This window comes from Dreissena polymorpha, chromosome 7 (assembly GCF_020536995.1).
Source record: "Dreissena polymorpha isolate Duluth1 chromosome 7, UMN_Dpol_1.0, whole genome shotgun sequence".
Taxonomy (NCBI): Eukaryota; Metazoa; Mollusca; class Bivalvia; order Myida; family Dreissenidae; genus Dreissena; species Dreissena polymorpha.
The window spans coordinates 76,197,441-76,223,164 of record NC_068361.1 but is presented as its reverse complement, the minus strand read 5'-3'; the positions used below and the strand labels follow the sequence as shown (position 1 = coordinate 76,223,164).

The window sequence follows — 25,724 nt, the reverse complement described above, 5'->3', positions numbered from 1 at the left end:
CTGTCTGTTGGTTGGTTGGTTTGCGCCAACTTTAACATTTGCAATAACTTTTGCAATATTAAAGATAGCAACTTGATATTTGGCATGCATATGTATCTCATGGAGCTGCACATTTTGAGTGGTGAAAGGTCAAGGTCAAGGTCATCCTTCAAGGTCAAAGGTCAAATATATAGCTTCAAAGCGGCGCAAAAGGGGACATATAGTTTTTCTGACAAACACATATCTTGTTAATGAATGAAAATAAGAATTTTAAATTAAAGTTCTGCTTGTTGTTATTTATTTGGATAATCTTAGGAGAATATATTTTGTAAGTCTAGTATCTATAGATATGTTAATAAGGTAGAAGTGCTGGGACACACTTTGGTTCCACTCATGATTTATTAACCCCAGGCTAAAAAGGACATTCCAAACCCCAATCTTTGGGGGCTAGTTACTCTATTGGGAACTTATAAAGTTTACAATCTTACATTTTTTTACTTTGTGTTTTGTTCCAGGCATTGAAGAATAACAAGTCAAAGCCATATGAAATTGTGAAGTACTTTGTTGCAACAAAACCTGGGGACAAGAAAGGTAAACTAAATTGGGTTAAAATTGTTATGTGCAAAGTTGCCAAGTACAGAATTATTCTGATTGAAGCCCAGCTTAAAGCGAGACTATACGATTTTGTCAAATATTTATGAAATTATATAAAATGTGTAAAAAACTTATTATACATATATTTCAATATAAATTAAAATAAACGTTAAGAAGAACATGTGTCGAAAAATGCGAAATAAGCCAGATATTTAATTCTGAAATGGAAAATGTCTGTACAGTCGAATTCGCCAGCATGTAAATCATGCATGTATGATGTGAATTTGAATTAAGTTGAACGGTTCATTTTAAATCTGTGCAACGATATCTTTTCATACAACACACAAACACTAACTAAAAGGACAAATGCTTCAGTTATTGTAGGAAAATATGTACGACAAATCTTCGTCACAATCGGCTTGGGGCGCTAATTTGTCTTTGCTGCATTTTATGAAATTCGTCTTCGATGTATAATTTTTCTTGTCTATTTGTGTTATTGTAACATATTTTTATCAATATATTACAATTTAACACATATAAAAATCGTAAAGTCTCGCTTTAATTGTAAGATGGTAAAATAAAATAAACAAATCCTTTGACTTGTGTAGAATTTAGATCTTATTGGTCCGTAATTTATTTTCCCTCGGTGGCCTAAGAGGATTATAGGTATGGCTAAGCTGTTTGTCTGTCTGTCTGTCCACAAAACAGGATCTGGAAATTTCCTAAAAAAGTACTTGGATAAACTTGGTATACTAAGGCTAGTATTCCATCTATCCGTATCCGCATCCGTATCCGCACGTATCCGCATCCGTATCCGCAAAATCATTATACGGACCCTATATTCCATTTATCCGCATACGTCAAAAGTATTTTTCTCTTTGGGAAAAAAATATATGAATGAAACTGAAAATTATATTTGAGATAATTATTGTGAAGGACAAGCCTGAATTTAAGTAGATATAACGTACAAATCATCATTCTGTCTGTAAAAGAATACAAATGGTTAATACCTGAAACATCTTCGTCTAGTGTCTTGGCTATGCTTTTCCAAACATTTGAAGTGAAATCAGAGTCCTGATATGCAGAACTGCGTTGGTTGTATAATTCCGGGTAATTTTTCACGAAATCGATTAGTTTTTCAGTTGATTTCTGATGACAGCTTCCCTCATCGTGCTAAATGCCGTCCAAATATCTTATCCGCATTAGAAAGCTCACTTGAGCGTTCTTTTGTGGACGCCTATTGCACATGCGGATATGCCGATGCGGATGAATGGAATAAGCGCAGTGCATTTCTACTAGTTCTATTTTTTTGCGGATGCGGATACGGATGCGGTTACGGACAGATGGAATACTAGCCTATGGCCATGTTAGCCTAGGATTCTGCACAATCTTTTGTTACTTCTAAAAATTCAAATAACAACTGTTGTTTCTTTGACAGGTGGATATTTACCATGTACCCTTCATTTTTCCTGCAGATACCACAGTAGAACTCCCTCAGGCTTACTCGCCCCAGTTTGTGGAGGCCGCCTGGTACGACTGGTGGGTGCAGGAAGGATTCTTCAAACCAAAGGTTTGTGTGTATAATTATAAGCCTTGATCTGGGAACCCTGGGTTAAATGAAAGTGTGGTCCCAGATAAGCCTGTGCATAAATCTGCACAGGCCATTTGGGACAACAGTTTTCACTTAAATTGTATTTTTTGTTTAAAGGAAGTCTCTTCTATGTTAAATCCAGTTTAGACAGAAAGTGTCGTCCCTTATTAGCCTGTGCAAACTACCCAGACTAATCCGGGCAACACTTTATTCACATGCATTAAGCCCCGTTTTCCCAGAACAAGGCTCACATAAGCAATAAATTGGGAGCTATCAATGTGTATAAAATAAAATACTGACTACAATTCTGATCATTAGCATCAGACCTTTTCCTGGTGTATCTACTGGTCCGTTTAATGGTCCCATTCCCAAGGTAAAATGTTGTGTTTTTTTCTAATGGAAAAAAATAATCCCAATTTCCACACTAAAATTTATTTTTTTTAGCAAGAAGTGTCTTGTGATTATTATATCTCATTTTTATTTTCCTTACCTCTTACAAAGTTTTTAACTATAATGTATATGATTTTGTTTTTATAATTTGAAGTATCATTCAATAGTAAGAGTTATATTTAATTAGTTTTTCCCAAATCAGTCAACATTTCGTGCAAAAAAATTCCCCATGCCAAAATTGCCGTTTTTCCCAAAATAGGTCTGAGGTGATGTAATCAAATTGCTTCAGAGCATCACAAAATTGCTCATTTAAAAAGCAAATTAAATAATGTTAAATTTGGATACTTAAAAATCAAAATACTTTGAATTCTTAACTTAAAATGAAAGCTCAATGTATGTTTAAGTTCAGAACTTATTTTATGTTAACTATAAATTGAGCAATTTACATTTATTTCCTTGTTACAATTTTGCATAATTATAGCATCTTATGATTATTTTTGTGTTAATGATTTTTTTAAATTGTAAATGCATTTAGGGCTTTAAATTGCATGCATGTATACCTCTACTATTAACCAGTTTTTTGAAGATATGTCTTACAAATTTGTGCATCAATTTTTTTTAAAGAATATTAAGTTTTAAAGTGCATCTCTTGTATTTACAAAAAAATATTAAAAGAATTATAAATTTTTTAAATAGTTAGAAGATACACACTAAAATGGTTTGCGAGTGCAATTGTTAAATAAGACTTTTAAAACCAAAAGTTCTATGTGACAGGAGAACGAGTCAGGCCAGAAGTTTGTTCTTTGCCTTCCGCCACCAAATGTGACCGGAACTTTACACCTGGGACATGCACTGACATGCGCTATACAAGACGCCATTGTGAGATGGTTGGTACATCAAACTGTTTAGATTTGCCTTTGTCTTGTTCTATAATAGTATCGATTGAATTGTATAGTATTAGATTTGCTTTTTTGTTGCTCTATAAGTGCATTGATTGAACTGTTTATAATTGACTTTGTGTTGCTCAATAATGGTATTGATTGAACTGTTTAGATATGCATTTGTCACATTTTCTATAATATTACTGGTTGAGCTGTATAGATTTACGCTTTTTTTGTTCTGTACTAATATGTGGGTGAAAGGAAACTACTAAAAATTCTAACTTAACCCTTTACCACTTAGATACGTATTTTGACGCATTTGTAGTCCATTAGAAAGTAACATTACATTAGTTAAATACCTTTCTTACCAAATTCAAGTTTTAAAGGCTTCATTTCCAATCCTTAGTTACTGATGAGCAGCAACAGCATAAAACCTGAACAGACTGGGAGTTACTCACTATCTGTTCTGGTTTCATGCTGGTTGCAAAAGCCATTTTCACTTTGCTTAATATTGGGGAAAGGGTAACGGCTGTGGTTCCCTTTCCTGAGACAAGCAGGGACTGAACTATTTCAAGCAGGTTTTGTGATGTATCCAATTTCGTACTCGGCAAAGATATCTTGGCTCTCTTACTTCAAGTTTGTAATTATAACAATATATAACTGATCTGAGCAATTTCATTGATGATTGGACAAAGAACTTGATTGTTCACAAGATTTCAGTACAGCCATATATATATATATATATATATATATAACAATATATATATATAAACTAAATAGCCCCTTGGCAGCCATGTTTTTAATTGGACCTTTGCCCAGATATTATTTGAACAAATGCCTTTTGCAAGTTTCATGATGATTGGGCAAAAATATTACCTCTAGATTGTTCACAAGATTTTACTATAGCAATATTAAAAATACGTCCCGCACCCCACCTCATGGTAGCCATGTTTGAACCCTTTCCAACTCAGAAGCAAAGCGAAAATTGCTATGTGCAAACAGCATAAAACCAGAACAGCCTGTGAGTAACTCGCAGTCTATTCAGGTTTAATTCTGTTTGCTGCTTATCAGTATGTTAGGGTTGAAAATGAAGTCTATAAAACTTAAATCTAGTAAGAAAGGTCTTTAATTAAATTTAACTTTCTAATAGACTAAAACACGTCGAAATACGTATCTAAGTGGTAATGTGTTAAATTAACCAGAAACTCGACTAAGATATTATTGGAAAAATGTTCTGAGCAAGTTTTACGTAAGTGGGGCAAAAAATGTGACTTACATTCTTCACAAGTTTTTAACGATTACTAATGTTTTGTTAGACAAACTGTCCAACCTCCCAGTAGACATGTGTTTAAATGGAACAAAACCATTTTAGAACTCTGCAAAGATATAATAACAACAAATGTTCTAAGAAATTTTCATGATGAGTGGACAAAAAAATATAACTACTTGAATGCTCAAAACCTTTTTTGGTAATTTGACCTTGTGATCTATTTTTTACCCCATGTGACCCTGTTGTGAACTCTTTAAGACAAATGTTCTGATCCAATTTCATGAACAATAAGGAATGAATATGGGCTCTGGAGAGTTCAGAATGTAAATCTTGTTAACAGAGATGAACAAAAATAGAGTGTGTAAGCTCTCCTTGAGCATTTTGTTCTAAAGTGAGCTCAAAATGCATAAACATCTTTAAATACGAAGTCAACAGTATGTACTTATTTATTAAAAAAAATTCACAGCCTTCTTTTTAAATGAATGTGAAATTTATATATTTGAGGCTCGTTCTGGGAAAACTGGGCTTAATGCATGTGTGTTAAGTGTTGTCACACTGATTAGCCTGGTTAATGCATGGGTGTTAAGTGTTGTCACACTGATTAGCCTGGTTAATGCATGGGTGTTAAGTGTTGTCACACTGATTAGCCTGGTTAATGCATGGGTGTTAAGTGTTGTCACACTGATTAGCCTGGTTAATGCATGGGTGTTAAGTGTCGTCACACTGATTAGCCTGCTTAATGCATGGGTGTTAAGTGTCGTCACACTGATTAGCCTGGTTAATGCATGGGTGTTAAGTGTCGTCACACTGATTAGCCTGGTTAATGCATGGGTGTTAAGTGTCGTCACACTGATTAGCCTGGTTAATGCATGGGTGTTAAGTGTCGTCACACTGATTAGCCTGGTTAATGCATGGGTGTTAAGTGTCGTCACACTGATTAGCCTGGTTAATGCATGGGTGTTAAGTGTTGTCACACTGATTAGCCTGGTTAATGCATGGGTGTTAAGTGTTGTCACACTGATTAGCCTGGTTAATGCATGGGTGTTAAGTGTTGTCACACTGATTAGCCTGGTTAATGCATGGGTGTTAAGTGTTGTCACACTGATTAGCCTGGTTAATGCATGGGTGTTAAGTGTTGTCACACTGATTAGCCTGGTTAATGCATGGGTGTTAAGTGTCGTCCCAGATTAGCCTGCTTAATGCATGGGTGTTAAGTGTCGTCACACTGAAAAGCCTATGCAGGGACAACAAAATCCGCTTTTATAGAATTTTCATTTAAAGGGGGTCTCTTGTGAGCAAACATATTGTTTTGGCGAAAAATGTTGTCCCAGATTATGGACAACATTTTCTTACAGGCACCGAATGCGAGGCTTGGAGACCCTGTGGATCCCAGGATGTGACCATGCTGGCATAGCAACGCAGGTTGTCGTGGAGAAACAACTGTGGAAGAAAGAGGGCAAGACGAGACACGATGTTGGGCGGGAGGAGTTCCTAAAACGAGTCTGGGAGTGGAAAGAGGCGTGGGTTTTTAATTAAACAAGCAAATTCATTGAATTAATATCCCCAGCCAAAAATTAATCGTAACAGAGGGACGCACAGATGAATGGACTGACTGTGGGACAACGCTAATTTTATATCCCTCTTCCTTTTTCGGGGTATAATATTTATATGCTGCCAATTTTATGCGTTTATTTCCCCCACTATTTTGTATTCATCGTTAAGTTCTACGCTATCTAGGTACCCTTAATTGATTTATCATTACAATATTTACTGTGTGGGAATCAACTGTAACAATTTCTTCTATGTGAATATATATGGTGAAAGAGCATGAAAGTATTTAAATGCTCTTTAAATGACATATAGAAATATATTAAAATTTACAGGCTTAAAGTAAATATGACAAAGGCTTTGTCCCCCCACATGTATTTGTTTTGATAAAGCAAGGGTTTCATTGGTTGAGTTTCCATGCCGACTTGAGCATTGAACCAACTAAATACATCAATTCATTAATAATTGAATTGTTGGAGCCAAACTTGTCATGAATATTTATTGTACCACTTGATTTTTTTTCGAAAGATGTTGCAACAATGTTGTTTGTTTTTTGCCCCTGAAGTAAGGCATAAAGTTTCTGCACAGTCTGTTTGTCAGTCAGTCTGCTTGTTTTGGTTTTCGCTCTCTAACTCAACAAGTTGTCACCTGATCATTAACAAACTTTCTGACAATGTGTGATGGCATAAGAGAACTTGCAAGTTTAATAACCAGCGAAATCTCACGAGACACTTTGGAGTTATGTTGAATTTCTCAACTTTTGCCTCTGTTTGTACTAAAATTGTGTCAGTCAGTCAAAATACTTTGGTTTAGGCTCAATTATTCTTGTTTTCGTATTTCTATATTATAATAAATTTACATGACTGGCCCCCAGACACTCATTTTTATGCCCAGTGGTATTAAGCGATGTCAAACATGTACAATGTACACATTTCTTGTGCTTAATTTTGTTTAAATGTTTTTCTTACGATCTTTTTAACTATGAATCACAACATATATATTCAGATAAGTTTGAACAGTGTATGTTGCAGTATTTCTATTATTAAGATTCAACATTGTTTACTAGAGCTGCAATAGTTTTGCAAAATATATTTGCATGTAAACAAATATAAACATAGTATTAAAAGTTGGTGTAAATTTTGTAACACTTGCACATTATGGCATGTTTGATATCTGTCAACATCTATTCAGGAAAGGGGAAACTATCTACAATCAGATGAAGAAGATGGGCGTGTCCCTGGATTGGAGTAGGACCTGCTTCACAATGGACGAGGTGATGCATATTATATGAATATGAGACACACTCGCTATGGGAAAACGGCGTTTAAAATGATATTATGGGCATTTTTCACTGTTGAATTGAGCTGAAAAGAATTAACAGGTCAAAAGAGTTAGTTAAAATGTAGTTACTAACCAATTATCTGCAACTCATCTTGCTTCCAGTTGTTTATAAAAATATATTTCATATTCAATATTTTACATGACTCACCCAGTCCTCTAAGCCGAAATGATCCATAAAACAAAAGTGTGTCTTTGTGTCGTATGGACGAATCTGCACTAAAACTAAATTTTGGTTCACATCGTTTATGCATGATCAGTTGTCAAACGAAAGTACGGTTGATATTCAAATGCATAAATTTTCTCTTTCCAGGATATTGTTTTAGTATGTTGATGCTGCATTAACACATAAATGTATATGAAGTGAAAACACCAAAAATAAACAATGGTTGCGATAGACACCTATAAACTGTTAGATGCCCATAATATCTTTTTAATGCATGTGTGTAAAGTTTCAACCCAGATTAGACTTTGCAGTCTGCACAGGCTTATCAAGGTCAACACTTTCCCCTTTTATGACATTTTTTGCTGAAAAGAGGTCTCTGAAATTGATGATTTTCATTTCACCTTTAACAAGCATCTAGCTATAAAAGGCGTACCGTGATTGCCCTGTCCTTCTGTCCATTCTTCCATCCCTCGTTACAGTTTATGTTGATTATAAGCTAAACTATTTACCAAATAGGCGAAGCTGTACTACTCAACCTTTTGTCGTCGTTGGCAACTGAACAATGCTTTGCTTAAGGTAAAACATTCAACATCTGCATAGCACTGTTTCTACTAAAGGTATTCAATTAAAACTTGAAGCATGTTTTTGAGTCACTGATCAAGTTCTATAGCTCTTTCCTTCAAATTAGTGAAATATTGGTACATGTACTATAAAATTCTGGTTAATTTTTATGTGCAACCTCTTCTTAAGCAATCTTTCTCTCTATAAAACAGGGTCTTTATGAACACCCACTGATCAAGAACTGTGATCAGATATTTTGTAGCATTATGCCTCCTTTTTGTAATGATAAAAGTCCAGTTTATTTTTGAGTGCAAGATGAAATTTGGGGACCATCATGCAGGGTCACTGATCAAGGCTTATAATCTGGGTTCAAAATTTAGCAGAATTATTTCCCTTTTAGTGATGCTAAAATTTAGGTAAACATTGCATGTGACAACTCAACATTTCTACATCCAGAATAGATATTAAATTGAATACTATTGTATGTCTTAGTGGTTATCATTTTTGGTTACTGAAAAAGGATGACATCTCTGACATGCAATATAGCAAAATAATGCCCTATTTGTTCTTACCAAACTTAGCTTATGGGTTGTGGTTGCGAATCAAAACATGTAACTTAGTTTATTTCTTTATATTGAACAATCTTTATTAAAGTTTGGATAGACCCAGCATTTTGGGTCAGTAGAGTAAAGGTCACTGTTGCTTTAAAATAAATGCAATGCAGCCTTGCTATATCCAAACTTTCATCAAGATTGTTCAATATTATCAAAAATATACAGCGTCTCTTTTGGTTTTGACTATTTTATGAAATTTTATGTGTAGGTTGCTTGCAAGCTGCTTTAGCATGGGGTTGCATTTTGGGCTGTTCAGGTCTAGGTCACTGTTAACTAACATGGAAATAAAAGTTCAAATATCAAAACAAAATTCCTTCCAATGCCTTTAGTTTAAAATGAAGATAATTTGCTGTTATATTTTGTTTGAAGGTAACATACATGCGTTTGGAGAACATGGTCAAGGTCATTGTTAGCAACTTTAGAAAAAATGTTTTCACTAAATAACTTGTCTTTGCATTGAGGTATTTTGCTGAAATTTAGTGAAGCTAGCATACATGCTGATTTATCTTGGGATATCTTTTAGGCTGGTCAGGTCAAGGTGAAGATCACTGTTACTAAAAATAGGAGAACAGTTTCTGCTTATAAACAAGAGTTTTCATGGAAGTTTTTTTTTTAATTTGTGTGCAGACAGATTATTATTATAATATATAATAGATTTTCTTTATCAGAAAATGAAAGTGGAATTTCAATTTTACTATTATGTAAACAACATGTCCCAAGGCGCTTTTGTAATTATATTTGTATGCCCCCGGATCGAATGATCGGGGGCATATTGTTTTTGGCCTGTCTGTCTGTTGTTCTGTCACTTTGTCATTCTGTCCCAAAACTTAAACCTTGGTTAAAGTTTTGCGATAACTTTTGCAACAATGAAGATAGCAACTTGATATTTGGCATGCATGTGTATCTCATGGAGCTGCACATTTTGAGTGGTGAAAGGTCAAGGTCATCCTTCAAGGTCAAAGGTCAAATATATGGCTTCAAAGCGGCGCAATAGGGGGCATTGTGTTTCTGACAGACACATCTCTTGTTTTTTGTTTCAAAAAGAATATCTCAAGACTAAATCTAAGCTGTTTGATAAAAAATTAAATAAATTAAACGATTCTACTCTTCCTCCAGCTGTGTTTATGAAAGTGTCCTGTAAAATTGTATTTTTCTTAAAGCTCTAATTGAGTTTGAATTTATGCTTAGATTTCATTTTGCTAATTATTTTATGTTATTTTCAATATTTTTTATTGCATTTTGCATGTGTTCATTGAGGTAAACACAAAACACCTAAATAATAAAAATCTGTATTATTTGTTTTTGCAGAACATGAGTCTGGCAGTGCGTGAGGCGTTTATCCGTCTCCATGATGAGGGACTCATCTACCGCAGCGGGCGACTCGTGAACTGGTCCTGCCATCTCAGATCTGCCATCTCTGATATTGAGGTGTGTATTCCTATTGGTTTGATGACATTTTTATGTTTTTATAATTGAGCCTCGCTCTGTGAAAGGGCATAAAGCATAAGCATAAAGTGTTGTCCCAGACGAGCCTGTGCAGTTTGCACTGGCTAATCAGGGATGACACTTTCTGCCTGATTTGGATTTTTGGCAAAAAGAGAGTTCCTTTAAACGAAAAATACAATAAAAAGCGGAAATTGCTAAATGCAGTAAAAAACACGGATCTTGTATTCTCCTATGTTTACGATTGCTTCACTTATGCACTCTTTTCAACTTAAAACATGATAATCACAGCATGCTACAAGTACATCATGTTGTTCTCGGGTCTATTTATCACTTCTTTGGTAAGCTCTGAGCAGTGAAAAGTGAAAATTGGTCTTATTCCATATTTTAAGACCCATTTTCGCATGTCATGGCTCAGTAAATACTGGATTATTTAATGTACATGTGCTTCTTTTAGGTAATCAATGAGCAGATAGATGGACCAAAGGGCTTGAAAGTTCCTGGTTATGAACATCCTGTTGTGTTTGGAGAAATGACTCAGTTCGCCTATCCAGTGGTCAATTCAGGTATGGTGTTTGCATGGTTTGAACATCGAGAATACTGAGTTACTTTTTAATACTGTTAAGTTTATTTTGCTAGGCTTAAAAATCTTTACCTTTAGCCTTTGTGAGTGGTTAAGTTTTCTTGCTAAGCACATTAACCTATTTGTCTTCAACACTTAGTGGTGGTTCAATTTCTCATTTTGTTCTGTCTTATTATGGACCATTTACAAAAGTTAATGGATGGAAATCACAATCAACATCAAATAACATCATTGAAATAAGCAAATTGAACCTATTGTGTTGCTATATACCTGCAATTATGAAATACAGCTTAATTTATACGAAGGTATGTATTTTGCGAATGCATGTTTGATGATGAGATAAATCTGACAATTTATGACTTAAGTATATATAAAAATATATAAATTTAGGAATGTAAAATTTTAATTGAAGGTAAATTTTTGCCAATAGGCAATAGCAACATCAATGACATTTACATGTGCACTAACTTTAGACTTAGCTAGAGTTTGGAATAAAACAACGACTTATCTGGGAAACATACAAAGATGACCAGACTTATCTGGGAAACATACAAAGATGACCAGACTTATCTGGGAAACATACAAAGATGACCAGACTTATCTGGGAAACATACAAAGATGACCAGACTTATCTGGGAAACATACAAAGATGACCAGACTTATCTGGGAAACATACAAAGATGACCAGACTTATCTGGGAAACATACAAAGATGACCAGACTTATCTGGGAAACATACAAAGATGACCAGACTTATCTGGGAAACATACAAAGATGACCAGACTTATCTGGGAAACATACAAAGATGACCAATCTAAAATCCTTTCAAAATCAAAGACATTGTTAACCAAAACTTTCTTAGTGAAACTACAATTTCTGCAGTAAATGGGTCATGATTGTGTATATGTAAGGATTAGATGTTGTTGTTGTTCTTTTAAAAAATGTGGGGATCTGAATTAAAAATATAGACAGGGTCAACATTTATAAGACTTTGAATAATATTCTCAACAGGTGAAACATGTCCTGCCATATTTAGACTGAAAACATATTCACAGCACATGAAACATGTCTTATTTACAGACCAGCAAATCACTGTATCAACCACACGTCTGGAGACGATGCTAGGTGACACGGGTGTGGCAGTCCACCCAGATGACCCCAGGTATTCACACCTGCATGGCGCCCTTCTGCAGCATCCTATAGATGGCAGACATATACCTGTCATAACAGACGACAGTGTACAGCAGGACTTTGGTACAGGTATGATCATCATGCTGTGTTTGATTGTATATGTTTGACCCTATAAGTCTCTACCGGTTTCACCAGAGGGGACAATATACCCGTCATAACAGACGACAGTGAACAGCAGGACTTTGGTACAGGTATGATCATCATGCTGTGTTTGATTGTATATGTTTGACCCTATAAGTCTCTAACGGTTTCACCAGAGGGGACAATATACCCGTCATAACAGACGACAGTGAACAGCAGGACTTTGGTACAGGTATGATCATCATGCTGTGTTTGATTGTACATGTTTGACCCTCAAAGTCCCTACCTGTTTTACAAGAGGGGACCATAGATTTACTTGCTGTCCGTTTGGACAGCCATCTTTCTGTCAAAATCTGGATCCTGCTGTTGCTTTAAAGGTGCTTAAGCTGGGCTATTGAAACTCATTATATGTTTAGAGAGGCAGTATGGGGAATATACTATTTAAAAATAATGTGCGACAAAAATCATTGGTGCTATGTTATAGGAATTATGGCAAACTGATACAAAAATCTGGATCCTACAACAACTCAAAATGTATATAAGCAAGATTGATGAAATTTGTATGTTGTTAGAGGAATATCAAGAAATTATAAATATAATTTCAAATTTTTGCAGGACAAAAATTGTGCTTTCTATAGTAACATAAAAACTCAAAAAGTACTTTAGGTACATGTTGTTGACATGAGGTCTGCCGATAGAGGGCCAGATGGAGAATTTGCATATTATTTTAGTATTTTTCATCGCACAAAAACATTTTGGTTGGCATTGTTACAGAAATAAGTGAAAGCTTAAATCTGGATATTTTTTCAATTTAAAGCACGGTTGATGAAACTCGTGGTGTGGATAGAGGGACATATTGGGAATATGCATTTTGTTTCAGTTCTTTTGTAAGACCAAAAGTGTACTTGCTATGGTTACAGAAATAACTGAAGAAAACAAAAATCTGGATCCTACCTTAATAAAAAAATTTGGGATGGGTAAATTAAACTTATGCCTTTATGACGATTATTTACTTCCCCCAAATACATTTACTCGGAAGGGACTGCTGTTTTGTCTGTAACAAAGCTCTTGTTGATTTCAAAGAATCAGTTAAATTAAATGACAAACTGTTATTATGTCATGATTGGGAAATGAGTTTTATAGCATTTAAAATGTTTAATGGTTTCATCACTTTTCATCTTTATGTTGTTGTTTTTCTCAAACATTGGGTTTGAAGTAAAAATATTGTATACCAAGTCCTAGATATTTTTTTTAAATTTAAAACACTCATATTTCCCAGAAATACACTATCCTGCAAAGTTTTAGTCAGTTGTTGATATGCCTTCTCTTACATAAATGTTGCCATCTTGGTCATTTTTTTATACGAGCAAAGCTTTGGCAAAATGGGGCTAAATACATGCGCATAAAGTTTTGTCTCAGATTAGCCTGTGCAGTCCATACAGGCTCATCAGGGACAACACTTTCGGCTTTTAAGTTAATTTTATGAAAGGAAGTCTCTTTTTCTAGCAAAAATCCAGTCTAAGCAGAAAGTTTTTTCCCTGACAAGCCTGTGTCGACTTCACAGGCTGCTCTCAGATGACAGTTTACACACATGCATTAAACCCCAATTTACCAGAGTGAGGTTTAAATACATTCAAGGTGCTGTCAAGATAACTCCAGCACATGACCATGTAGACTACCAGATTGGGAGGAGACACAACCTGTTGTCTGTAAATGTGATTGATGACCAAGGCTTGATGGAGAATGTCCCAGAACAATACAAGGGTTTGTAGTTCAACATCATTTAATATGAAAATGCCCATTCTAATAAATTTGAGAACAAATTACAGTTCTAGGGTTTGTGGAACAACTTTATGAAAATGCCCATTCAAATAAATTTGAAGATGATGCATTTGAATTAAAAATGTCCCCTATGATGCAAATAAATCTTTAATATTTTTAAATTCATGTATATTTACAAAACTAAGAACTTAACAATTATGGATCAATATTTTTTTGAAAAAAAATGAAACAAAATTTCAAACTTTTTGCTGGTAAACAAAATAAAATGAAGAACATCTATCAAGGTTATGACTCATCATTATTAAAAACTAAACCAAATCACAATGACTTAAAATTCCCGATTGACAAAGTCTAGTTGCTGTTAAAAGATGTAAAAGAAACGCATCACATCATATATATATGCCCTGATAATGTCATTAAAGAAATAAAGTTATATTAAACTTCTCTATTTTTACTCTCATACTCAACCTTTGAGTCCATGTGGGTGGGTGGCTAGATCAAATAGGTGATTACCGGTCAATAATTTAAGTTTGCTTGGACTTATTTTGATGAGACTTTGGGTACAGTAAACTTGCATGGGTACCAAGCTTGGTTTGTATTTTAGGCTAGGAAGGTCACGGTCACGGTTACTGCAAATTGATAATGCAGTGATTTTTTTACCTGCGTCCTGGACTCACAAAAACCTCTGGGGATGCAAAGTTTCTATTATGTGAGTCCCAATAATGCATTGAAATTTCTCAAAAAATAATATTGTTTAATATTTGGACTCATTCTTTCAGTTCGGGGACTCGGATGAGAACATTTGTAAAAATATCACTGATAATGGCTTCGACTCAAGAACTTGAATTTGGATGGATTTATTATGTTCACATTTTAATGTATGTAGCTAACATGATGACATAGCTTGACATTGCATGCAGGGTCAGTCGAGTCAAGAAAACTAACATAAAAAAGGAATAGAATTCGGGTTTGAACGGAAGTATTTTGTGGAAATTTTGTTTGTAGTACTTTTTCATGCAGATCTAGCTTGGTATTCTATGTGGGCCTGGCTGGTTTCTGCAAGAGATTGGATCTTGGTCATGTTTGTTCCAAAAAAAGGCCACCAAATCTAAGAAAAACCTTGTTTACATGTTACCAATTTTGAAGGTACATAAATGACTCAAAATTGATGAGACTCTGTCAGAATCTTTATAAAGACATTATCTAGGGCGTGTTTAAATCCCCAGGTCCAGTGGTTGTACCTTGAATTTAGGCCCTCTTGTTAACTTTATATTTATTAAAGTGTCCATTTTGCAGGTATGAAAAGGTTTCATGCAAGACAGAAGGTTGCAGATGCTTTGAAGGAGAAAGGATTATATAAAGGGAAGCAACCTCACTCCATGGTCCTGCCTGTTTGTCAGTAAGATATAGAAAACAGAGTGTGAAACATGGTGGTTTCATGGTTTATGCCAATTTATATAGCTGCAAGAATGTAATATCACTTTATACTTTAAATTGTTTTTACACAAATTTTGAGTTGCAGAAAGCCTGTATATAATATATGTAATAGTATTATTACATTGACAGTAAGCATATCTTTCTTTCAATGTTGGTGTTTGCTCATTGATGCTATTAACCTTTTCTGATCTGTATATACTGTGATGATAGCAAAAAACATAACATAAAGTATATGAAATTACCTCATTATATTTTATTTATCTGAAGGTGATCTTTTAAATGATAATTTGTCAGTCAGTGAAAAGCTCCATTTTAATGTAATTTCACCCTGAGTTCATTGCCAGTAATGCATAAACAAAAGACTTGAATGAATGTAACAGACTTTCATGCAATCTTGCTCTTATTTTGCGAGGGCATAGACTTTCGTTCTTAGAATTCAAAATTTCCAAATTCTAGTAGACAGTAGCGGTTTCCAAAGTGGTGTATTTGGTCATTTTTAAAGTGTTTATATATAGAAATATATGGAGCAATTTCCCATCTCAAGTTGGACGCTTATTACTGCTTAAATAACCATTGCAACTGGTTTTTCTTTCTTTTTAGCTCACCTGAGCACAACGTGCTCATTGTGAGCTTTTGTGATCGCCTTTTGTCCGTCGTCCTTCGTGCGTCGTCCAACATTTGCCTTGTTAACTCTCTAGAGGCCACATTTATTTCCAATCTTCATGAAATTTGGTCAGAAGATTGGTCTCAATGATATCTTGGATGAGTTCGCAAAAGGTTACGTTTGCTTGAAAAACATGGCTGCCAAGGGGCGGGGCATTTTTCCTTATATGGCTATGTATGGCTATAGTAAAATCTTGTTAACACTCTAGAGACCACATTTATTGCCCAATCTTCATGAAACTTGGCCAGAAGATTTATCCCAATAATATCTTGGACAAGTACGAAAATGATGCCAGTTGGTTGAAAAACATGGCCACCAGGGGGCGGGGCATTTTTCCTTATATGGCTATAGTAAAACCTTGTTAACACTCTACAGGCTACATTTATTTTCCGATCTTCATGAAACTTGCTCAGATGATTTGTCCCAGTGATATCTTGGATGAGTTTGAAAATGGTAACCTTTGCTTGAAAAACATGGCTGCCAAGGGGCGGGGCATTTTTCCTTACATGTATATGGCTATAGTAAAATCTATTAACACTCTAGCGGCCACATTTATCATCCGATCTTCATGAAACTTGGTCAGAACATTCATCCCAATGATATCTTGGACGAGTTCGAAAATGATGCCGGTTGGTTGAAAAACATTGCCACCAGGGGGCGGGGCATTTTTCCTTATATGGCTATAGTAAAACCTTGTTAACACTCTAGAGGCCACATTTATTTTCCGATGTCCATGAAACTTGGTCAGATGATTTGTCCCAATGATGTCTTGGAATAGTTTGAAAATCGTTTTAATTTCCTTGTAAAACATGGCCACCAGGGGGCGGGCATTTTTCCGTATATGGCTATATATGGCTTTTGTAAAACCTTGTTAACACTCTAGGGGCCACTTTTATTGTCCCATCTACATGAAATATGGTCAGAAGATATGTCTTATTGATATCTTGGATGAGTTCGAAAATGGTTACGTTTGCCTGAAAAACATGGCTGCCAAGGGGCGGGGCATTTTTCCTTATATGGCTACATGTATATATGGCTATAGTAAAATCTTGTTAACACTCTAGAGGCCACATTTATAGTCCGATCTTCATGAAACTCGGTCAGAAGATTCATCCCAATAATATTTTGGACGAGTTTAAAAAACTATGCCGGTTGATTGAAAAACAGGGCCACCACGGGGGTGGGGTATTTTTCCTTATATGGCTATAGTAAAACCTTGTTAACACTCTAGAGGTCACATTTATTTTCCGATCATCATGAAAGTTGGTCAGAAGATTTGTCCCAATGATATCTTGGATGTGTTCGAAAATGGTTTTGGTTGCTTTAAAACATGGCCACCAAGGGCGGGACATTTTTCCTTATAAGGCTATATATGGCTATAGTAAAACCTTGTCAACACTCTAGAGGCCACATGATTTATTGTCCAATCTTCATGAAACTTGGTCAGAAGATTTGTCCCAATAATATTTTGTTATCTTAGGTGAGCGACTTTGGGCCTTTCAGGCCCTCTTGTTTATTACCAGTACTACTCCTTTGAACTCTCCAGTAAACGCTTTGAGCCATCATGGCCCACTTTGCTGGCGTTTGTTGTAGAGACATGCAGTTGTAGAACCATGCATTGCAAAATAGAATGAATCACACTGTGTTTGCCCTAATAGTTGTGTGAGAAGTTTTATTTGCTACAATGATCTGTTCCTGTTTCAGACGCTGCGGTTACATTATTAATGTTTTATTTGGTAGAATGATCTGTTCCTGTTTTAGACGCTGTAGTTTTATTTGCTAGAGTGATCTGTTCCTGTTTTAGACGCTGTAGTTTTATTTGCTAGAGTGATCTGTTCCTGTTTTAGACGCTGTTGCACTTTACATTATTAAAGTTTTATTTGCTAGAATGATCTGATCCTTTTTCAGTCGCTCTGGTGACATTATTAAAGTTTTATTTGCTAGAATGATCTGATCCTGTTTCAGACGCTCTGGTGTCATTATTGAAGTTTTATTTGCAAGAGTGATCTGTTCATGTTTCAGACGCTGTGGTGACATTATTGAACCAAGGATCAAAGACCAGTGGTATGTGAACTGTGCAGAGTTGGCTTCTAATGCATTACAGGTACTCTTAACCCTCTACCACTTAGATACGTATTTTGAAGCATTTGTAGTCCCAAAGAAAGTTAAAACTAATTAAAGACCTTTCTTAGTGGATTCAAGTTTTAAAGGCTTCATTTGAAACCTTTAGATATTGATGATAATCACACAGCACAAAACCTGAACAGATTGCGAGTTACTTGCAGGCTGGTCTGGTTTTATGCTGTTTGTACATAGCCATTATCACTTTGCTTCTGAGTGAGAAAGGGTTAAATGAGAAATCTGAGTTGGCACTTACAAGTTGAATAAGTCTTAATTCATGTGTCTTTTTTTCCAAATTTTTTTCTCCAAAAGATAGAAAATATGCATTATTTGAAAATATTTCCAGAAATATCATGTGTACACCAAACAACAGTCCCTAACCAGAGATGCAATAATGATTAAAATATAATTTCCTATAATGTGTTTGTGTATTTCCTCTAGGCAGTAGAAAGTGGAGAGTTGACCATCTATCCAGATTTCCATCGTAAAGTTTGGCGAGAATTTATGTCTAATGAAAAGGCAAAGTAAGTGTGAAGTTAGTAAAATGTTGATAGTAGATATTTATTTAAATAAAAGCACATGTAATACCCGTATATATAAGACAACATGTTCAATGCATAATGAAGTAGTATGAGTCGTGTTCTGAGAAAATGGGGCTTTATGCATGTGCTTAAAGTGTCATCCCAGTTTAGCCTGTTCAGTCCACACAGGCTTATCAGGGAAGACACTTTCTACTTTTATGGTATTTTTAGTTTCAATAAAGTCCCTCCTTACACCAAAAATCAAGTTTAGGCTGACTGCACAGGCTAATCTGGGAAGACAATTTACGCACATGCATTTTGTCCACTTTTCTTAGAACACGACTCATATTAACTCCACAGACTTTAGGGCAGAGAGGTTGCAACATCCTTTTATGCCCCCGGATCGAATGATCGGGGGTATATTTTTTTTTGGCCTGTCTGTCATTGAATGTGTGTGTGTGTGTGTCCCAAAACTTTAACCTTCTTCATTACTTTTGCAATTTTGAAGATAGCAACTTGATATTTGGCATGCATGTGTATCTCATGGAGCTGCACATTTTGAGTGGTGAAAGGTCAAGGTCATCCTTCAAGGTCAAAGGTTAAAAAAAAAAATCAAAAACTGTATCCAAAACTTTAACCTTCTTCATAACTTTTGCAATATTGAACATAGCAACTTGATGTTTGGCATGCATGTGTATCTCATGGAGCTGCAAATTTTGAGTGGTGAAAGGTCAAGGTCATCCTTCAAAGTCAAAGGTAAAAAAAATCAAAGCGGCGCATTAGGGGGCCTTGTGTTTCTGACAAACACATCTCTTGTTTATCCTGAAAATGTGCTTGCATACGTAAACAATTCATTGAAAGGACATGTTCTCTGAACATTGTAAGCACACATTTTAAAAATCTTAAAGAAATTTTCGCAGGGATGTTACCCTAAAGTAACAATGTTGCTAAAATACTTTATGTTTTGCACCAATAAGCACCAGAACTGTGAATGGAAATATAACTCAACAATAACTTGTACAATTTTAATATAAATTCATGGAAGTTTTCATAAGGGGTTGTCCACCAAAGTTTCTCAAATGGTTCGGCTCCACTGAAAAGCATGACTGCTTTTATTACAAATGCGATATTGAGTATATTAAACTGATCGGTAATCTTCTTATAAAATACATAGCTTGTATTTTGTAAATAATTTTGCAGAAATGCAACGTGGGTACACATGTTTATTAATTGGTTTGGCTGCATGGGGAGTTTGAAACACATGTAGGATAGGGCCATGTTTCCTTTCGAAATCTTCAATAATTTTCCGCCCATTGCATATTGAAATTAGTTTTAAGCATTGTTTTTGGGTTATTCCTCAACCAACACTATTCAAAAGGTTGCCCTCGATTTAACAACAAGCGTGTTCCTTTATGCTACTTTATTTAACGCTTAAACACTTAAACATTTTGACACTGACAGTCTTCCTGTCAAATCAAAACTTATCAACAAAATAAACATTGGTTAATTGATAGATCTCTGATCAGAAACCACTGCCAAATGTTTTTTTAGCTCACCTGAGCAAAATGTGCTTATGAAGAGCTTTTGTGATAGCCTTTGTCTGTTGTGCGTTGTGTGGCGTCACCATTTGCCTTGTTTACACTCTAGAGGCCACATTTATTGTCCAATCTTAATTAAATTTGATCAGAAGATTTGTCTCACTGATATGTTGGATGAGTTTGAAAAGGTTACGTTTGCTTGAAAAACCTGGCTGCCTAGGGGTGGGGCATTTTTTCCTTGTATGGTTATATATTGCTATAGTAAAACCTTGTTAACACTCTAAAGGCCACATTTATTCTCCAATCTTAATGAAACCTGGTCAGAAGATTGATCCTATTAATATCTTGGACGAGCTTGAAAATGATGCCAGTTGGTTGAAAAGCATGTCCGCCAGGGGGCGGGGCATTTTTCCTTATATGGCTATAGTAAAACTGTGTTAGCACTCTAGAGGCCACATTTATTTTCCGATCATCATGAAACTTGGTCTGAAGATTTGTCTCAATGATATCTTTGACAAGTTTGAAAATGTTTCGGGTTGCTTTAAAAACATGGCCACCAGAGGGCGGGACATTTTTCCGTATATGGCTATATATGGCTTTAGTAAAACGTTGTTAACACTCTAGAGGCCACATTTATCGTTCGATCTTCATGAAACTTGGTCAGAAGATTTGTCCCAATGATATCTTGGATGAGTTTGAAAATGGTTCTGGTTGGTTGAAAAACATGGCCGTCAAGGGGGCGGGGCATGTTTCCTTATATAGCTATAGTAAAACTGTGTTTACACTCTAGAGGCCACATTTATTGTCCGATCATCATGAAACTTGGTCAGAAGGTTTTTCCCAATGATATCTTTGAAGAGATAACAAATAGTTCCGGTTGGTTGAAAAGCATGGGCACCAAGGGGGGGGTGCATTTTTCCTTATATGGCTATAGTAAAACCTTGTTAACACTCCAGAAGCCACATTTTTTGTCTGATATTCATGAAACTTTGTCACAAGAATTGTCTCAATAATATCTTGGATGAGTTGAAAAATTGTTCCAGTTGGTTGAAAAACATGGCCACCAAGAGGCGGGGTGTTTTTCCTTATATGGCTATTGTAAAAACTTGTTAACATTCTTTATGTCACATTTAGTCCAATCTTCGTGAAACTAGGTCAGAATCTTGGTTTAAATGATATTTTGGATGTGTATGAAAATGTATCCGGTCTGTTGAAAAACATGGCCACCAGGGTGCTCACTATTCATGAAAGTTGGTAAGTACATTTGTTCTAATGAAATCTTGGGCTGCACAGTTCCTTTGAATGTCAGATGAGCGACTTTGGGCTTTTCAGGCCCTCTTGTCACTGTTATTAACAACTTTGGTCACTGAACAATTTCACATCTACATAGTATGTAACTACCAGGTATATATGCTTTATATATTTCTAAAGATCGTGAAATTCCCCACTATTCTAAATCACTAAATCAGTGTTTAGCTATGCATGTTCATGTTGATCAGGGATTGGTGCATCTCCAGGCAGATATGGTGGGGTCACCGTATACCAGCGTTCAGAGTGGATTTGAAGCAAAATACCGTAAGAATTAACTTTTTTGCATTGAAAGATGTTGCAGACTAAAACATTTTGGTGCTTTTTGAACAGTTATTGATGATTAATGCTATTAATTATCACTATCGCTTTGTGCATCAGACCTCAGTTTAACATTTGACTGGCATCATGCGAAATTGGGTCCTACGCCATATGCAGCCAGCGTAGCTCAAAACCAGTCTGCATATTTGCATAGATTGTTCAATAGCCAGGATGTCTGCTTATAAGATCCTGAAACTTTGAGTACCCGGTTGTTTAGTGGACAGGGTAGCTTATCACTAGACAGAGCTAGTGCACAGGCTGGCTGGGAGCTAGATTGGCCTCGTACCTGTTAAGTGGACAGGGTAGCTTATCACTAGACAGAGCTAGTGCACAGGCTGGCTGGGAGCTAGGCTGGCCTCGTACCTGTTAAGTGGACAGGGTAGCTTATCACTAGACAGAGCTAGTGCACAGGCTGGCTGGGAGCTAGGCTGGCCTCGTACCTGTTTAGTGGACAGGGTAGCTTATCACTAGACAGAGCTAGTGCACAGGCTGGCTGGGAGCTAGGCTGGCCTCGTACCTGTTTAGTGGACAGGGTAGCTTATCACTAGACAGAGCTAGTGCACAGGCTGGCTGGGAGCTAGGCTGGCCTCGTACCTATTTAGTGGACAGGGTAGCTTATCACTAGACAGAGCTAGTGCACAGGCTGGCTGGGAGCTAGGCTGGCCTCGTACCTGTTTAGTGGACAGGGTAGCTTATCACTAGACAGAGCTAGTGCACAGGCTGGCTGGGAGCTAGGCTGGCCTCGTACCTGTTTAGTGGACAGGGTAGCTTATCACTAGACAGAGCTAGTGCACAGGCTGGCTGGGAGCTAGGCTGGCCTCGTACCTGTTTAGTGGACAGGGTAGCTTATCACTAGACAGAGCTAGTGCACAGGCTGGCTGGGAGCTAGGCTGGCCTCGTACCTGTTTAGTGGACAGGGTAGCTTATCACTAGACAGAGCTAGTGCACAGGCTGGCTGGGAGCTAGGCTGGCCTCGTACCTGTTTAGTGGACAGGGTAGCTTATCATTAGACAGAGCTAGTGCACAGGCTGGCTGGGAGCTAGGCTGGCCTCGTACCTGTTTAGTGGACAGGGTAGCTTATCACTAGACAGAGCTAGTGCACAGGCTGGCTGGGAGCTAGGCTGGCCTCGTACCTGTTTAGTGGACAGGGTAGCTTATCACTAGACAGAGCTAGTGCACAGGCTGGCTGGGAGCTAGGCTGGCCTCGTACCTGTTAAGTGGACAGGGTAGCTTATCACTAGACAGAGCTAGTGCACAGGCTGGCTGGGAGCTAGGCTGGCCTCGTACCTGTTTAGTGGACAGGGTAGCTTATCACTAGACAGAGCTAGTGCACAGGCTGGCTGGGAGCTAGGCTGGCCTCGTACCTGTTTAGTGGACAGGGTAGCTTATCACTAGACAGAGCTAGTGCACAGGCTGGCTGGGAGCTAGGCTGGCCTCGTACCTGTTTAGTGGACAGGGTAGCTTATCACTAGACAGAGCTAGTGCACAGGCTGGCTGGGAGCTAGGCTGGCCTCGTACCTGTTTAGTGGACAGGGTAGCTTATCACTAGACAGAGCTAGTGCACAGGCTGGCTGGGAGCTAGGCTGGCCTCGTACCTGTTCAGTGGACAGGGTAGCTTATCACTAGACAGAGCTAGTGCACAGGCTGGCTGGGAGCTAGGCTGGCCTCGTACCTGTTTAGTGGACAGGGTAGCTTATCATTAGACAGAGCTAGTGCACAGGCTGGCTGGGAGCTAGGTTGGCCTCGTACCTGTTTAGTGGACAGGGTAGCTTATCATTAGACAGAGCTAGTGCACAGGCTGGCTGGGAGCTAGGCTGGCCTCGTACCTATTTAGTGGACAGGGTAGCTTATCACTAGACAGTGCTAGTGCACAGGCTGGCTGGGAGCTAGGTTGGCCTCGTACCTGTTTAGTGGACAGGGTAGCTTATCATTAGACAGAGCTAGTGCACAGGCTGGCTGGGAGCTAGGCTGGCCTCGTACCTGTTTAGTGGACAGGGTAGCTTATCACTAGACAGAGCTAGTGCACAGGCTGGCTGGGAGCTAGGCTGGCCTGGTACCTGTTTAGTGGACAGGGTAGCTTATCATTAGACAGAGCTAGTGCACAGGCTGGCTGGGAGCTAGGTTGGCCTCGTACCTGTTTAGTGGACAGGGTAGCTTATCACTAGACAGAGCTAGTGCACAGGCTGGCTGGGAGCTAGGTTGGCCTCGTACCTGTTTAGTGGACAGGGTAGCTTATCATTAGACAGAGCTAGTGCACAGGCTGGCTGGGAGCTAGGTTGGCCTCGTACCTGTTTAGTGGACAGGGTAGCTTATCACTAGACAGAGCTAGTGCACAGGCTGGCTGGGAGCTAGGTTGGCCTCGTACCTGTTTAGTGGACAGGGTAGCTTATCATTAGACAGAGCTAGTGCACAGGCTGGCTGGGAGCTAGGTTGGCCTCGTACCTGTTTAGTGGACAGGGTAGCTTATCACTAGACAGAGCTAGTGCACAGGCTGGCTGGGAGCTAGGTTGGCCTCGTACCTATTTAGTGGACAGGGTAGCTTATCACTAGACAGAGCTAGTGCACAGGCTGGCTGGGAGCTAGGCTGGCCTCGTACCTATGTAGTGGACAGGGTAGCTTATCACTAGACAGAGCTAGTGCACAGGCTGGCTGGGAGCTAGGCTGGCCTCGTACCTGTTTAGTGGACAGGGTAGCTTATCACTAGACAGAGCTAGTGCACAGGCTGGCTGGGAGCTAGGCTGGCCTCGTACCTGTTTAGTGGACAGGGTAGCTTATCACTAGACAGAGCTAGTGCACAGGCTGGCTGGGAGCTAGGCTGGCCTCGTACCTGTTTAGTGGACAGGGTAGCTTATCACTAGACAGAGCTAGTGCACAGGCTGGCTGGGAGCTAGGCTGGCCTCATACCTGTTTAGTGGACAGGGTAGCTTATCACTAGACAGAGCTAGTGCACAGGCTGGCTGGGAGCTAGGCTGGCCTCGTACCTGTTTAGTGGACAGGGTAGCTTATCACTAGACAGAGCTAGTGCACAGGCTGGCTGGGAGCTAGGCTGGCCTCATATGGCAAAAGGACCATATTTGTATGACACAGCTTATTTCATATACCAGACAATCAAACATGTACAAGATAATTTCATGTACCAGACAAATTAAAATTTCTGTGAAGCAGATGATTTAACATGCAACTTCATGATTGTTAAGGTAATGTTAAACCACTCGACTAGAGATCTCTTTCTCCAAAGGTGTTGAATAAAGCAGTTGTTTTAATTTCAGAATGAAGGCGAGGAACTATGGGTGAGTGCCCACACTGAAGAAGAAGCCTGTATGAAAGTAGAAAGCAAACTGGGAATAACAAGAAACAATTTCTCTCTCCATCAAGGTAAAAATTTAAATATCAGTTGCCATATTTTTCTAACATAGGAATAATATCTCCATTTTTTGTTGTTGTTTGACCATTCATGTTTTACAGCCCTTATGCCAAAAAGAATAGAATGTTGTTTGCAATTGGACCCTTTCTTTCATAAATATACTGCATTTTGTTTTAGGGATGACTTTTGGGGTGATATTTGAATTTGTGTTTTCAAGAGCCTTAACTGTAATGAACATGACAATCCGAGGTTGAAAGAGTGCTTTATGTTATTAACTGGGCAATCTAATTCTATTCACCAATGAAACATTTAACTGTTTAAGTGGGTAGTATTTTTTTATGTTTAACATGTCAATCCAAACTGTACATACACAAACGTTTGTGAGACATGTTTGAAGTTTATTAATGAATTTAAATACCATTTTTATCCACGCACATAA

General features: G+C 37.6%; 1 protein-coding gene across 2 annotated transcripts in view; it reads left to right on the top strand.

Moving 5' to 3' along the window:
- The window catches only part of LOC127838177 (valine--tRNA ligase-like), a 74,338-nt gene that overhangs the window by 2,991 nt on the left and 45,623 nt on the right, over positions 1–25,724 (top strand). For both annotated transcript variants that reach the window (XM_052365758.1, XM_052365757.1), the window contains exons 2-15: positions 495–570; positions 2,049–2,143; positions 3,329–3,441; positions 6,061–6,225; positions 7,445–7,526; positions 10,241–10,360; positions 10,833–10,941; positions 12,038–12,217; positions 13,868–13,993; positions 15,308–15,410; positions 18,135–18,216; positions 18,675–18,757; positions 21,792–21,867; positions 25,191–25,296. In XM_052365758.1, coding sequence (XP_052221718.1) covers positions 495–570; positions 2,049–2,143; positions 3,329–3,441; positions 6,061–6,225; positions 7,445–7,526; positions 10,241–10,360; positions 10,833–10,941; positions 12,038–12,217; positions 13,868–13,993; positions 15,308–15,410; positions 18,135–18,216; positions 18,675–18,757; positions 21,792–21,867; positions 25,191–25,296 — 1,516 coding nt within the window. The remainder of the gene's footprint in view (positions 1–494; positions 571–2,048; positions 2,144–3,328; positions 3,442–6,060; positions 6,226–7,444; positions 7,527–10,240; positions 10,361–10,832; positions 10,942–12,037; positions 12,218–13,867; positions 13,994–15,307; positions 15,411–18,134; positions 18,217–18,674; positions 18,758–21,791; positions 21,868–25,190; positions 25,297–25,724) is intronic.